At 46.6% G+C, this 15,366-nt stretch overlaps 1 protein-coding gene across 18 annotated transcripts in view; it reads left to right on the top strand.

Moving 5' to 3' along the window:
• The window catches only part of WWOX (WW domain containing oxidoreductase), a 923,424-nt gene that overhangs the window by 42,656 nt on the left and 865,402 nt on the right, over positions 1-15,366 (top strand). For 17 of the 18 annotated variants that reach the window (XR_003904120.1, XR_003904123.1, XR_003904122.1 and 14 more), the window contains exon 5: positions 2,650-2,756. Coding sequence is in view for 12 of the 18 variants with exons in the window: in XM_029926475.1 (XP_029782335.1) it covers positions 2,650-2,756 (107 nt within the window). In the remaining 6 variants the exon portion in view is untranslated. Of the gene's footprint in view, positions 1-2,649; positions 2,757-4,838; positions 4,889-15,366 lie in introns of those variants that run through there. The other variant, XM_029926487.1, reaches the window with a different exon arrangement.

Raw genomic sequence — 15,366 nt, 5'->3', positions numbered from 1 at the left:
ACAGGAAGATGGAGCTGTGTCTTGCAGCTTTTAAAAGGTGACCAGCAACGTGTAATGCGTTGCTCAAATGAAGGAAGACGTAAGAGCCAGAGGGTGATTCTCTGAGACACAGAAGCAGATGGCTACACGGCAACCACGGCCCCGGGATTCCGTGAAGCAGACACGGTGCAAATGTGGGGTCCCTGTGCCTTTTTTGTAATGAAAGCTCCTTTGCCATAGCTCTTTTTGTCAAGTGAGCTAGCATGACTTAAGAGGTTGGTTTGGAAACATAAATTTGGAAAACAGGCATGCTGTTTCCCCTACAGATTGCCAGGCAGTGTCATTCAAAGCCGCAGTGAGCCCTGTTTTTTGCAGGTTCTTAAGATTTTATTCATTGGTAAAGAGGAAGTTAGGGAGCCGTCAGTATTGTTTGAAACAACTTGGGTTGTTTTGAAATAGTCCAGAATTGTAGCCTATTAGCCACCTGTAAGGACCGTTCATTCCTTCGGCAGATATTTATTGAATCCTCCTGGGTGTTAATCCGTGGGATACAGAGATCAAAGGCACGGATTCTAAAGAGTTTACAGTTAACCTGGTGAATTGGATGAATAAGGCCGTGGTCGGCCAGGCCCTGCATTGTATCAGCTCTCTCCGTCCCTTAAGAACACGGTTGCTAACAAATGGCTAAGTATTGTGCCCACCATCTTCCTCCACATCAGTTTTTTTCTTCGTAGAGCCTCTGATGAAAATGTGATGAAAAGTATTTCTGATAATTGCTCTGATCTATACATTTCGCAGGGACACACAGTCCACCGTCTTCAGCAAGCTCTTCTGGGCCTATAAAGTCTTGGCGTGCGAGTGAAGTCATTTTTGGCCACCTCATGTTCCCTCCATATGGCTGTCAGTATTTCATTAGTTTGATTGATGTAGCACATCACTCAGCGAGGCTTTGTCCTAGGCCTGCCCCCGCCCAGTCTTGGACCAGCTGGGTTACAAAACCTGGGGTTTTACTGCTTTCTCTTTTCCCACATGATGTTAGATACCCTTTGCCACTGGTGGTGGGTGGTGAAATTGGCATCACAGATCAAAATTAACAAATTCCAGATTATTGTCTTCTGGCCTCGTGGCTCTAAGCTATGGCTTCAAGCACCTTTCACCACATATACCAAAGAGGGCACAAACAGATTTAGATGTTAAATATTTCAGGTTTGAAATCCTTTGGGCAGTATGTTAACATCAGATTCAAATATGGGAGGTTTTCCTTAGATAATGGTAAGTGAGTATCTTGAGATACAGAACTTGGCATACCTTGAAAAATAGCTGAAGCTGTCTCAACAGTCAAGTTCACGTGTGTTCTGGAGCTAGTATTCAGACAAATGGAATGGTGGGTCTTGTAGCTGCTTTCTTTAAATTCTGGTTGATGTTAAAGCCAGTCAGCTCCTGGGTTTGCTGTTGGGAGCAGATCTAGTAGAGAGTGTTAATTTTTCATTCCTAATGACTGTGTCTCTTTGAGAGAGGAGACACAGGACTGGAGGATTTTGGGAAGAACTGGGAATTAACATTTATTTTCTACCTACTCTTGTTATGTTAGGCATTTAGTGTAAGTTTACTACTTACTCCTCGATTTAAGACAAGATAGCTGAGTTTCTGCTGGGTTAAAGGCATAGCCCACTGCATATAAATAGCAAGAGCTGGGGTCAACAGAAGTGTGTCAAACTCCTGAGGTTGAGTTTTCCACTCTGCTGTGCGGGCTTCCCTTGAGAGCCAGTTTATAGAAACGGACTGGTCCCCATGAAGATTAGATCTAGGGAAGATGTGAATGGACAGATTTGCTAGACTCTTTCTCCTGGTGGTCTCAGCAAGCTCATGGCACTCTGATCTTTCATGCATATTCACGGTGTCTTGAAAACAACAATCTGTAGTCGTTTGACCTGGCGTCGGCTGAATTACATTCTTGCCCCTCCAGTAGGGTTGATTCATTTGCTGTTGTGGGGAACGCCGTGTGGCCTTTCTCACGGCCCACGAGACGCGCCGTTTCACCCTGAGAGCCATAGTGTGGTACACAGGCTCCTAGATGTTCTGCATCTTCGCCAGTATTTGGTGCGGCCACTTTTTTGTTTTGGTTTGTTTTTTTTATTTATTTTTTTGAATGTTAATTTATTTTTGAGAGAGAGCAAGCGAGTTGGGAAGTGGCAGAGACACTGAACTCTTTGAAGGCGGTGACCATATCTGAGTCCTTTATATATTCCTTATTCTTTATATTGAGCACAGAATCTGCTCATTATTAGACGGTCGTTAAATGGCAGACTCTGCTGTGAACTCTCCATGGCTTGGCCTTCACCTTGGCCTTCACCTTGGGGATGGGGCAGTTTGCTCAACTTCAGCTATGTGGACACTTCGGGCCAGATGATTCCCCATTGTGGGGGCTGTCCAATGCTTTGTAGGATATTTTGGCATTTCTGGCTTTTACCCACTAGATGCCAAGAGCACCTCATCCCCTGTTGTGACCACTGAAAATGTCTCTCGTTATTTGTGACTGTCTTCCAGGGGACAGATGGCCTCTGGCTGAGAGCCACTCATGTAATGTGTGTGGTGCTCCATGAAGGCCATTCAGCTGAGTCATTGTTTGGCATTTGTGTTTTCTGATGTTGACTTTCCTTTAAACCGTAGGGTTTGAAACTGCCAAGTCTTTTGCCCTCCATGGTGCACACGTGATCCTCGCCTGCAGGAGCATGACAAGGGCCAATGAAGCTGTGTCACGCATTTTAGGAGAATGGGTAAGCAAGCACTTGACCTTTTTTTTTTAATTGTCAAATACACACGCCGTGATAAACACATGGAGGTTTTAGTACAGTGCATAAAGTTTATTGCTCTTGGAATAACGTTTTTCTTTATTTTTAAAGTCCTATTCTCTTTGTTTATTTTATGAATGAAAGGGCAAGCAAGCCTGTTATTATCCACACATTTGTTTATGGTTCATTGTCAATGTCGTCTTCTTTATTAGTCAGAGATTTGAGAATGTTTACTCATTCAGCCCATTTAGTAAGAAAAAGAAAATGTGGTTAACGCCCGCGTACGCAGCGAAGAGTTTGTTATGCTTCTGGTTTGTAAGATTACAAGGGGAGGCAGGCGGGCTTTAACCCTATCTCTGTTTTTCACTTTTTGCTTTTCTCTCCCTGTCTGGATGTGGGTGTTGTGCACATATATTTACCGAAGGTCCTCAGGACTATTGAGGCTGAGGATTTAGTGTATTCAACAGAACAGAGTCCCTGCCCAGCTCTGGGCTTGCCTTCTGTAGGAGAAACAGACCGTAAGGGGTAATGACTTTTAATATGGATCCCGCTGCCAAGTGATTATAAACACAGTGAAGCCGAGCGAGGGAGGAACAGGCGTAGTGTGGACAATGTGAGGTTGGGCAGTTTGCAGAGAGCCCTTGGGGGCGGTGACGCCTGGTCTGACACTTGGATGAAGCAAAGCAGCAGGCTGTGTCTACGCCAGGGGACCTGTTTTCTAAGCAGTGAGAGCAGCACGTGCAAAGGCCCGGGCGTGGGGGCATGCCTGGAAGATTCAGGGTCAACAGGGAGGCCGGTGTGGCGGGAGCCTAATGGCAAGGGAGGGGGTGACAGAGGTGCTGCGGGGTCTCCCTGGAACCTCAAGTCAGTGAGGAAGAAGACATCAGAGTGGCCCAGGTAGGTCACTTCTGTAACAGGATCACTGGGCTTCAACGTGAAGTATAGGCTGTGTTCATTCATTTGCTCGTCTAGTATTCACGTACTTATGACGTGGACCCTGTCTGGGGTACTGCGGACTGCTGTTAAGGGAACACTGTTTTTGTAGACCTTTCGGCCCTGGGTGGAAGTATGCTTTCACCAACGACACGTAAACATCAATGTAAACTTGACAGGGTAGTCCTAGGTGCTAGGAAGTATATGTCGTTCTCAGAGGTGGGGAGTAGTGCCTGAATGCAGGGGACATTCAGCGTCCCCAAGAAGGAAGTGACTGAGCTATTGGGAAAGGCCCAGGGGAGGATGCAGAAGGTCAGACTGGGCAGAGGGCATGGCCTGTGCGACGGCCCTGGAGGGAGGACACGCTCGCGAGGCCGGGAGCAGAGCGAGCAGGCGGTTGGACGGTCCTGGCTGAGGCTGTCTTCGTTTCCGGAACACTGTGGAAGATTCCTTGCCGTCCGAGGAGACAGACTGCGGCTGCTGTGGGAGAACATCTGGTCCTTTGGGGTTGTGGCGTTTGCTTGGGATTCCCTCTCTTTCTCTCTGACCCTCCCTGGTTCGTGCTCTCTCTCTCTCGAAAATAAACAAACTGTTTTTAAAAAAGAAAAGGAATATTAATTTCTGCATTTTCAGTATATTTCAAATGAAATGCTTCCAATTTAGTATATTTCTTTTTATTTATTAAAAATTTCTTTAATGTTTGTTTTTTTTTTTTTTTGAGAGAGAGAGAGAGAGAGAGAACACAAACGGTGAAGTGGCAGAGAGAGAGAGGAAGAAACAGAGTCCAAAGCAGGCTCCAGGCTCCGAGCTGTCAGCACAAAGCCTGTCATGGGGCTTGAACCCACCAACTGCAAGATTATGACTTGAGCTGAAGTTGGACTCTCAACTGACTGAGCCACCCAGGTGCCCCTCAAATTCAGTATATTTCAAATGAACCATTATCTTGAGTTCTGTGGATTGTTTATTTTGAGTTAAATTAAAATGGAGATAACAGGGCCCATTTTTTTCTGATGGTCTTACCACCTCAGTAAGTCTACAGTTAAGTTATAACCTATAGTAGGTGATGTAATCACCTTTAGAGATATACAAGGCGAAAAACAGTAACGTGTGCATGTGGTCTGAATCTCCGTACAGGACCGGGAAGGTATCAAGTAAAAAGTGAAAGTCCCTCCCAGGCCTTCTCTTGGAAGGTAAATACTACGAACGACTTCCTGTCTATTCTTCTAGGAAAGTTCTTTATGCTAGTAAACATATCTGTGCGCTTGCGTACTTGGAGTATTTCACCGAATCCCATCGGTCTTGTCCGTGCACATCAGTCCACCTCATGTTTTTAACTGCTGTATAGTCTCCATCATGTGCTTATGCCATAATTCATCTGAGCAGTTTCCCCTTTCGTTGACTTTTATGTTGTTTGCATGGTTTCGTTCTTCTAAGTGACGCTCTCTGAAAGTTCAGTCTCTTGCATTTTCATCCAGAAAGTTACATAGGGCAGAATGTTAGCGGCGGCCTCATTGATTCCAAGGGCATTTGTACTTAAAATTTTGGTAGCGGCTTCTCAGCTGTATATCTGCTGGTATTTTACCAGTTTCTGTCTTTTGTCAATGGGGAAGCGTGTTTAGCAACACGCAGTGCCAAACATGTTCAATTTTGCCCATTTGATGTTACTCCTAGACTAGAAAAAAACCAAATTCAGTGACCCTAGTAATACTGTAAGAAACCTATTGTACATGTTACTAATATTTAAACGGGTCTGAGGAGGTGATGCTAAAACACACGTTTATGCATTTAAAAATTATCTTATTTATTCTTCATATAGGAGAACAGATACATTTTGCACTTGGTCCATTAGAACCATTGTTTTATGGAGAGAGGCGGAAAGCCCTGGACCTGCCCTACTTCGAGTCAGTTAGGTGGGGCCTTAGCAAGCCTCTCCATCTATTTTGTGCCTCTGTTTCCTCCTCTCTTTTTCTGACAAAGAAGGTTGAATGGTATGAACCCTTTCTTGCATTTTAAGGCCAAATTGGGTCATCGGGAGTAAGTTTCAGAAGACAGAACGTATCATTGTATGCTTTTGTGCTCTGATACCTAACTTGCTGTCAACGGGCCAACAGTGCCTCCAGAGAAAGAGTTATCCAGAAATATGCACTGTCAGGCGTGTGAGTAGAGGACATGGAACAGAAACAAAGCTGACATTCACACGGCGGTCCAGACGTTTAAGTCAGATGTCGTAGGTTGTGGACTGATCTCTGTCCTCTCTCATCTGTTTGCGTAGTCCCTGCCAATGCCGCTATACTGTTTCCTCATTTCCCCCTTAGACTCTGATTACGGGAGCTCACGGGTAGCACCAAAAGCCATTTTCTATCATTGCACTATTACCATGGTGTTGAGTGTGTGAGAGCCTGCCTTCGTGACCCACCTGGAGCTCCCCTCACTACCCCACCCTTGCTACGTGCTGGTTTGGTTTCCTTCGGGCCCTTCCGGACCTCATCTCTGTGCTGGGATTTAATCTGGCACATCATTAAATGCCACCTTCTTGTGTTTCTCAAGGTCAATTTGATTGACTCCAGTTTTTCCAGCTGCTAGCCAGCTTGAGCGCGTTCATGCTTTATCTGGGGTGAATCCTATCAGTAGCAGAGCCGGGAAGGTACCGCAGCATATTGGCGCCTCACAGGAGGTTCTCGAAACGATCCAAAGTTTTTTGTTGCGGCAAAAGCTCACTCAGAAGTCTCTGGGCCGTTTGGCTCAGCGCTGGCTCGCCTGTGCCAGGGCTCTGCGGGCATTCTCAGCTTGGCTCTGAAGGTGGAATTCATGCCTCCTTCCCTGACTTGTTCTTCCCTGCCCGGTCTTGCTATTCCTGCCTCCACGGCACATTCTAGAATTGCTGCGTTCCAGACCGTGCATGTCTGCCTCGGAGCCAGTGGACCATTATTCTCATGATCACTGTGGGGCATCTGACAGCTGCTCTGTATTGAGTCCCTGTCATCTGCTGGGTCCTGGGCAAGGCACTTCATGTCCCTGTTCAGGAGATGCAGAAGCCTGGTTTTTCTCCAGGCTACAGAAGAGCCAGTGGAGGGCGCAGGGGTGAAGGGATCCTCCCAGACTCACCCAGCTGATGAGCACAGAGGCAGGCTCCTGGCACAGTTGGTCCATTTGGCCTCTAATCCCAAAGTCTGTCTACCCCACGGCATGGCTTTTCTACCAATTTTGGCATCATGTATGTTCCTTACCTCTCAGGCTTTGCTTTCAGAATTGCTCGATGCTATTTGAAGGATTAATTTCAAGATTAACCCTGTTCCTCAGAGAAAGCAACACTTAGGTGCCTAACTGCCCTAGGCAATCCCTTTTCACGCAAGGCTTCCTTTCTAGAGTTCTCAAACCACTTTTGGGGGGGATCTCGCTATTTCATAAAATATAGCTTAAATGAAAACTCATTCTATATGGAATTCTATTAAGAGCCTATATGTAATTAAGACTACTAGTAATTCTTTCATGGGAAAATGCCCCTCTGCTGAGATGTTTAGGATGCTCAAAAGTTAGTAACACGAATTGAAAACAATGAAAATCAGATAACGTTGACAATATAGAAGTAAACTACCCTCTTAAACGGCCAATCCATTCAGCATAATTTAAAAAGTAGGGAGAGTCGGGAGGCTCATCAGTCCCCAGTCATATCTCAGTAAATCTTCTCTGGAACTGGGGTTCATGGCTATGTCTTCAGCAGCCGTCGTGTGAGGATGTGACCTACTGCATTCACATCCTTCAGTGGATTACACACTAGCTCTAACACAAGCACCTGATTTTTCCTGGGTATTTCAAGAAGCCCACACGATGGGCTGGCTGAGTAGATGACATTCCTGTTTCCAGGATGGATTGGGTTCCCTTTTGTTTGGCAGCACTGTCTCTGTGGGAGGACTCCATGCGAGTTCTCTACATTTGGGACACAAATAGATGTGTTTGAGTCCCTGCTCTGCTGTGTGGTTTCGGATTGCCTCTACTCAGTATTTATCCAGGGATGGTTTTGTGGCTCTGTTTATGGAGACGTGGCCTATCCCGTTCTCCATCCTGAGATCTGAGGACCTCCAAAGGGGCTTGCATGCAGTGAACAAGAGCTGGTGAGGTGTCAGATGTACTTTATAAACAGCCACAACAAGACTCGGGCAACCCCGCGTAGAGCTCTTCTGGAAAGGCCTACGTGAGGCTCCTGTTTCCGCTCTCGTCTCTCACCTTATTCCCATTCCTGAATTTGTAGATTCTTACAACTTGGGAACTGAAGGTCCTGGTTCTGGGGAAGGAGGAGAGTGAATGGAGCTGCAGCAGGTGGGCCTGAGTTCCCTCTCCTGTCATCAGTTGTGTGCAGGAAGAAAAGGGGTGGGGCCGTGGCTGGGGGGCGTGGTTTGAAAGGGCAGGGCAGGCAAGCCCGCCTCGTGTATGGCAGGCCCTTACCTTATTGCTTATTATGTAAGAGAGTTCATATATGGGGGCTGCCCTTTGGTGAAATATGGGGCCCAATGAATGTTCTGAAGCTCTAGCATCTACTGGAGATTGAGGTAACCAATGAGTTGGGCAGAAGTAGCCTGGCCTGGGAAGAGGGGCTGATGGCCTTCCGTTGGCGTTCTTATGTGACCCACTCCCAAATCCTCAGAATGTGGCTTGGATCTGTTCCCCTATCATAAGGGAAGAGTGACTCAACCATGTTTAGTTTGGTGAGAAGCTTTGGTCCCCAAGGAAGACTTCAAGCCCGTGCTTCTCTGACTTGTGTTTTTATTTGGCTTAGACCCCAGGTCTTCCTAGAGATTGGGTAGGAGGACGTGCTCTTGGCCAGGAGAAGGCAACAGGGATCCAACTCAGCTGCTCTTGTTTTCTCATGAGTGTGTTAGCCAAGATTCCCCAGAGGTCCAGGGAAGGCAGGCGGGGTGGTCTTGAGGTGGCTCCTGGGCAGATGTCCCTTCGTGGGGCACGTCGCCTCCAGCTGATGACCACTGCTGTAAAGGGTGCGGTGTGCTAATGGCGAAGCGTACAAGCAGATACACCCTATGACCTTGAGTGAATTTCTTAGCTTCTCCAATGATGGTTTCTTCATCTATAAAGTCCAAATAATAATATTTATGCCAGGAGACATAAGTGCCTCTATTAAACGCATTGACCATATGCATGTATAATCTTTAATGCATTGCTGAGGGTAGATTGAGTATTCAATTAAATTTTATCTGCTGCTATTAATAACAATAATAATAATTTCTTATTCATACATGAGGGTACGAGTGATGCTTATTCTTCTTAACCTCTCCAAGTGGCTTCAAGAGTTGCTGTAGGGAGGATGTTTATCAGCATGATTCAAATGGGGTTGCAATGAATTCTTTCTCCGTCTTCCTGTGTCTGGACTCCTACATTTTATTAGATGTGTATTTAGTTTGTTGATTAGTATTTCCCAGTGAAGCTCATATTAGCACTCAACTGTCATTTGAAAAGCCATCTTAATTATTTATGAGATTGCTTTTTCTTTTGTATTTACTAAGAAATACACTTTGCATATATTTAGGAAAGATGATTAAGGGATCAGTCATCAGGAACAGCGAGCGATGGCTTATACCAAAATGGTTATTGAGAAAGCAGGGAGATGAGGGGTAAAAAGAAAAGATTTATTAGTCAGAGGTAATGGGATATGCATGTGTTAGGGAGGGCGCATGCCCGGTTCATTGTAACCACATAGTCTGATGCTGAGACTGAAGTGTCATAATTATTCTGGTTTTCAATAGATTTGATACTGGGGCTATTTATCTCATTGGAGGGAAGGCATGTGGAAAGCTGATGGTATTATGTCATTGATAAGCTTTGGAAATAATGATTTTAGTAGTGTTTTCAGATATGGAGGATTTGGTATCAACCAGTGTGTTAGGCACATGGGTTCGACACTTCACTTTGCTCTGCTTTTAAGAGACACCAGCACCCTATGTTTTCATGACATGATACTGGGAGTGATGGGTCAGGATGCTGAGTGATCAGTTGCGTGCACTCTTAGGGACCCTGGAGAAATCCAGGTCCCGTTAGGCTTCCTCATAGGTCCTTTACGATCTGGTGGACTTTTGGCGTTTGTGGGCATTTCCCCTTTGTTAGTAAAAGCTGAAATCCCTTAACTTGACTTTGCCTTAGGTCTGATGCCTTCTTTTATGTGGCGTGTGTGTGTCCGGGGGAGGGAGCAGCCTTTGGGGCAGGTAATTTACAAGCTAGATGCCTGTCTGAGCAGGTGACTTGGCTCGGGAAAGATGGCCGTCATTCACCACATGCCGAGTTACAGGGCTCATCCCCGTTGTTTTGAATGGTCTTTAGCTAAACCAAAAATATCAAAACTATTAATATTATGAACAGTTGTAGATTATTGGGAAAAATTCATCTTAAATCAGCTGCTGGATTGGTTCCTCATTTCTTAGCTTTAAAAAATTGTTTTTATGTGTTAGTATTGGATTTTCAATAAATAAAGTGTGGTATAAATAAGTCTGCGAACCAGCAAGAACTATATAAACCACTTGCTTAAATCAATAAGCATGCGTACACACACACACACACACACCCACACACACACACACAACATACACACGAAGGTGAAGACAAAGTTCTAGAGTTCTCCCTTAGGGCATTTCCTTTTTCAGACTGCCATGGTGTGGTCATTTCCTGCAGATGGAATTAGACATTCATATATGTCTCTCCACAAGGCATAATGCTTAGCATTTAGCAATGAGATATCCATGTTGTGTGTTACACCGACTTTGCAAGTGAGGCATTGGAGGCTGGTGGGAGTGAAAAGGCTGGAACCTGGGTGTGAAGCCATATTTGCCTCACCCCAAAGCCATAGTGTCTCCCAATCCCAAATTCCTGGTTGTGTTACGTCAAAAGACTGGCCTCTCTTCTTGAAAGATGTAGCCAAAGATTGTATTCATAGAGGTTTGTGTGTTTCTATGTGAGCATTTTTCTGTTCATGTAACAAGGGTGCTGATTCCCCAGGAAAGAGAACTTCTGGGTGCCTTTTGGTAATCTGACGGAGCTGATGAACCTCCCCTCACCGAAGGAGGCTCATTCCTTCCCTGTCCTTCCCAGACTCACTTCAAGTGGTGTACAGAGTGTTTACTGTTCTATTCGAGTTGCGTCTTTGACCTTTCTTGTCACAGGCTCAGGAAAGGTTCTTTATCAGATAATAAATTATGCATCTTCCTCCTTGACATAATAGGCTGCTAAAATATTCTGAATTGTCTGTATCTCCAGAACGTCACACACTTGTGCTTGCTCTTATCCTCAAAGTTTTTTGTTTCCTTTCTCATTCCAAAAATTTTGCATTGATGTAGTCTTGGGTGTTATTCATTGTTCTTTGATCACTGTCTGTGTGTCTGTGTTTTGTGTTCTTTTTCCCCTCCTGGCCACTGCTCTCAGACTTGAACTGAGTCGTTCACACTTTATATCCACTGTAACCTTTGTAGGACGGGGTCTGTGATTACCCATGGAGTTTTAAAGAGGGGAGTTGAACATAAGTGGCTAGATCCAAACCATCGCTCCCAATCATGTGAAACCCAAAGCAGATGCATCCTTTCACTAATATGGGGTCCCCGGAGTTCTTATTAAGCAATTTTGACATAGTTTGAAGAGACAGATTTCATCTTGAGATGGTGTTCAGCCACTGGTTCAAAGGCATCCTTCTGGCCACTAGGCATTTAGACTCTTGGTTACTTAAGAGGAAAAAAAACATGCTTGAGACCGGCTTTCATAAGTATGACCCGACCCGACGTCGCAGGTGTTAGATTAAACAGAGATGAGAAACAAGGAAGCCTCCTACACAAGGACAAATACGGAAGTCCAAGTGTAGACGAGGCAGCCAGTCTCAGAGTGGAGCAGCCCAGCCTGTAATAAATACTTTAAGTGGATATTTAAAATAGACTGATTTTTAATTTATAGGGAGGCAGCCCAGTGGAGTAAAGGGAATCCCAGCTTTGAAGTCTCTACAGGCTAGGGATTGTATCCAAGTTTTAGCACCTGCTCACTGAGTATATCCCTGGGCAAGTTTGGTTACGTCCTTGAGAGCTCTTGGTCATGGTAAGGATGAAGCGAAATACCACGTCATGTGATCTTGTGATGTACATGATAGTAAACCTGTGTTTGGTCTTACTCCTGTTTCTGGAGGCGCTCCGAAAAGCCTTGGACTTCCCCAAGTGAGGAGAGCCACAGACATGTCTTTTGTTATGTTAAGGAGGTGGGTTCTGGACCCCACCCAAAGACAGGAGCCTGTTTGCAGTGGAGCCAACTGTGTGATTACAGGGCTGGAATTCCTAGTCCCACCTGGAGCCCCGGATGCAGAGAGGGCCACAGACCAAGTTCGGTCATCAGTGGCCAGCGACTTAATCAGTCGTGCCTGTGTAATGATCCCTTCGTAAAAACCCAGAAAGGAGAGGGTTCAGAAGGCTTCTGGGTTGGAGATCTTGCAGAGGGTGCCCCTGGGGAGGGCAAGGAAGCTTGTGCCCTTCCTCACTACCTTGCCCTCTGTGTCTTTCCTGTCTGGCTATTTTTGAGTTACATCATTTTATAAGGAATCGGTCATCTAGTGAGTAAAATGTGCAGTTCCATGAGCCACTCTAGCAAATCAATCAAACCCAGAGTGGGGATTGTGGGAACCTCTGATTATAGTTGGTCAGTCTGAGGGACGGGTAATAACCTAGACTTGGTGACTGGGGTCTGAAGTCCAAGGAGGGGGTCGTGGGAACTGCCAGTCTGTAGCCCGTTGGTCAGAAGCACAGCTGACAGCCTGGGGCGGAGGCAGTCTTGTTCCACTGGACCCCTAACCGGTGGGATGTGATGCCACCTCCAGGTAGATGGTGTCAGAATCAAGTCGAATTCTTGTACACCCTGCTGCTGTAGGAGAACTGTTGGTTGGGGTGGGGACCCCTTCCCCGGCTCCATGTTGGAAATTGGGTCTCAGAAGACACATCCTCTCTTGTACAGAATGTGGCACATAGTAAAGCTCAGGAAACGGTACTTGCTGGACAGGCCGACTTGTTCATCATTTCCCTAAATTAGTCAAATATTCCCAGAAATCTTGTTGGAAAATATATTTCCTTTCTACCTTTTTTTTTTTTTTTTTTTTTTAAATAAATGACCGGAGTGTGAGGACGCAGCCCAGCCCACCTTCCGCTTCCCATCAGTGTGTCAGTCAATACTCAGGTGCGCTACAGTGAGGAACAGCCTCTTCCTTCCATCCCTAGGTGGGGAGAGGTGACTGTCCATGTCCCCGGTGCCGACAGTGTGCAGCTGGCCGGCTTTTCGCAGAGACTGGTGTTACTGAGGGAGAACAATCAACTTTGTGTTCCCCGGGGACTTATGTGGAGCCGGTCTCTCCACTGAGTCGAGGATGCAGGTGTGACTAGATATTGAAGACCCTAAAACAGGAAGTCTCCGAGGTGTTCACGGTGTATTAAAAATCCGTCCACAGATTCTCTGGTACTCTTATTCGGAGGCGGAGCCTGACTCTCCTTCCCTTGAAGGTGGGCTGTACTTAGCGATACACTAAATGACTAGCGTGTGGCAGAGATGATGGAGCGGGACACCCAGGAGGGGTCAGAAAAGGCATGTAGGTTCCTCCTAGCCTGCCGTCCTGCATTCCTCCCTCTGCGGGAAGCCAGGCGCCGTGTTGCGAAGACGCTCAGGTGTCCCTGTGGAGGGCCCCACGAGACAAGGAACTGAGTCCTTTGGCCAGGAGCCTCCAGAGTGAGCCCCCTTGGAATCCTGCAGCCTCTTCAAGCCTGCAGGTGACTTCTGGCCAACGGATTGACAGCAACCTCATGAAACGTCTTGACTCAGAACCCCTCGAGGTACCTGACCCCACAGGAGCTTGGTGAAGTGACAAACACTTACTGGTTAAAGCCACTACGCTTTGGGGATCTCTGTTATATAGCGGTGGTCACACGCATGAGGCTCATGCTCCCAGGGGAGAAGCATCTCTGGAGAGGAGCCGGACCGTGAGTTCGGAGAGCAAGGCGGGGTTGCTTCCAAATGCAAGGGACCCTGAGTTCTTACAGGATCGTCCGCTGTCCAGGTCAACTTGTTTGACCTCTTGCCGGTGTGCACGCCACTCACACACCGTCCCTGAGCAGCGAGCTGCCGGCCTTGGCTTGTTCTCTCCCGGCGATGGGGAGGCCCCTCCCTCCAGGCAGCACCTCTCAGTTACAGAGGCCTCTCGTATATTGAAGGCGCGTCTTTCTCGGAGCGTGTCCTGCCCACCGGCCCCGGTCCTGCCCCCCCCCCCAAGTCTCTCTGGGCCGCCTTCTCATCAGAATCCGCCCCACACCCGCATCTCTCAAATTCCTGGAATAATAAATCAAAAGTATTGAGGACATCGGGTTCCTAACAGTTGGCGGTCAGGCTGGCCCCTCTCCTCACTCCGCAGCCTCCATCCCCTTTTATTATTGGGGTCTGGGGCGCGCATGGCAAGGCTTGGCAGCGGGGGGAGCCCCGTCCGGTCCGGCATCCTGCCGCTGGCAGCAGATGCGGAGCCCAGACCCGCTTCGCCTTCCCTGGAGTTAATGAATCAGCGTGAATGAAGAGCACAGTCTCCTCTAAGTGACTGCGGAGCCCTGCGCACATTTACCCACCGTTCTCAGAGTCTAATTGTTCTGACTACAATGTGATCTGTAAACTGGGTAGCTGGGAGAGACTTCAATGCGTCTTTGTAATGGCTTTGTTGTTGTTTATTGAGAGGGACTAATTAACTTTGATTATTGCACTAATATTGTGGCACTTTGACAGCCTTTCAGATTTATGACTCTGGGAAAATAAACATATGAAATGCAGGTGCTGGAGCAGAAAGAATAAGTTATTACTGAACTTTAATTACTTGGAATGTGTAGCCAGGAGAGAATTAGTTGATGAATTACAGGATGCTTAAAACCTACATCAACTTGTGAGCAACGTGAAGACAAAAACGGAAAGGGGGCTGGGAGGGTCCTGTTTTCGAGGCCGGGAAGGAGAAGCCACGTCTGTAATGGTCTCAGGAGTGATTCATTGATCAGTCCCTGTGGCTTCCTGTGCCTGGAAACGTGCCCCGTGCCTACTCAGAGCCCCTTCCCTGCCCTGTGCCTACAGCATCACAAGAGAACCTGTTTGAAATGCAAATTCTTGGGCCTCACCCCAAGACCTCAAGGGATCTGAGTTTCTAGAGATGGGACCCAGCAGTCTGTGTTTTGTGTTTTTTTTTTCTTTTATGTTATTTTTTTTATTTTTGAGAGACAGAGACAGTGCAAGCAGGGGAGGATCAGAGAGAGAGGGAGACACAGAATCTGAAGCAGGCTCCAGGCTCTGAGCTGTCAGCACAGAGCCTGACACAGGACTCAGAACCCATGAACTGGAGATCATGACCTGAGCCACCCAGGCGCCCCACCAGCAGTCTGTGTTTTGAAGTCTCTCCAGGAGATTCTGATTCATGAAGCAGTTGAGGAGCAACCCTCTACAATTCTGAGACCGTTTGAGTGATTGGTTGGTTTTTTGGATTTATTTATTTATGGTAATGAAAGGTCAGGGGCAGAGTTTTATCTTTGCTTACAAAAATCAGATGTTCTCACATGTAGTTCCCCAACTAGACCAAAGATTTTCAGACTGTGTTTTTAATGGTACAAATATTTATGAAATG

The sequence above is a fragment of the Suricata suricatta genome, chromosome 16 (genome assembly GCF_006229205.1).
Source record: "Suricata suricatta isolate VVHF042 chromosome 16, meerkat_22Aug2017_6uvM2_HiC, whole genome shotgun sequence".
NCBI lineage: Eukaryota > Metazoa > Chordata > Mammalia > Carnivora > Herpestidae > Suricata > Suricata suricatta.
Note: the sequence above shows the minus strand (reverse complement) of the source record. Positions and strands in the feature narration are given on the sequence as shown.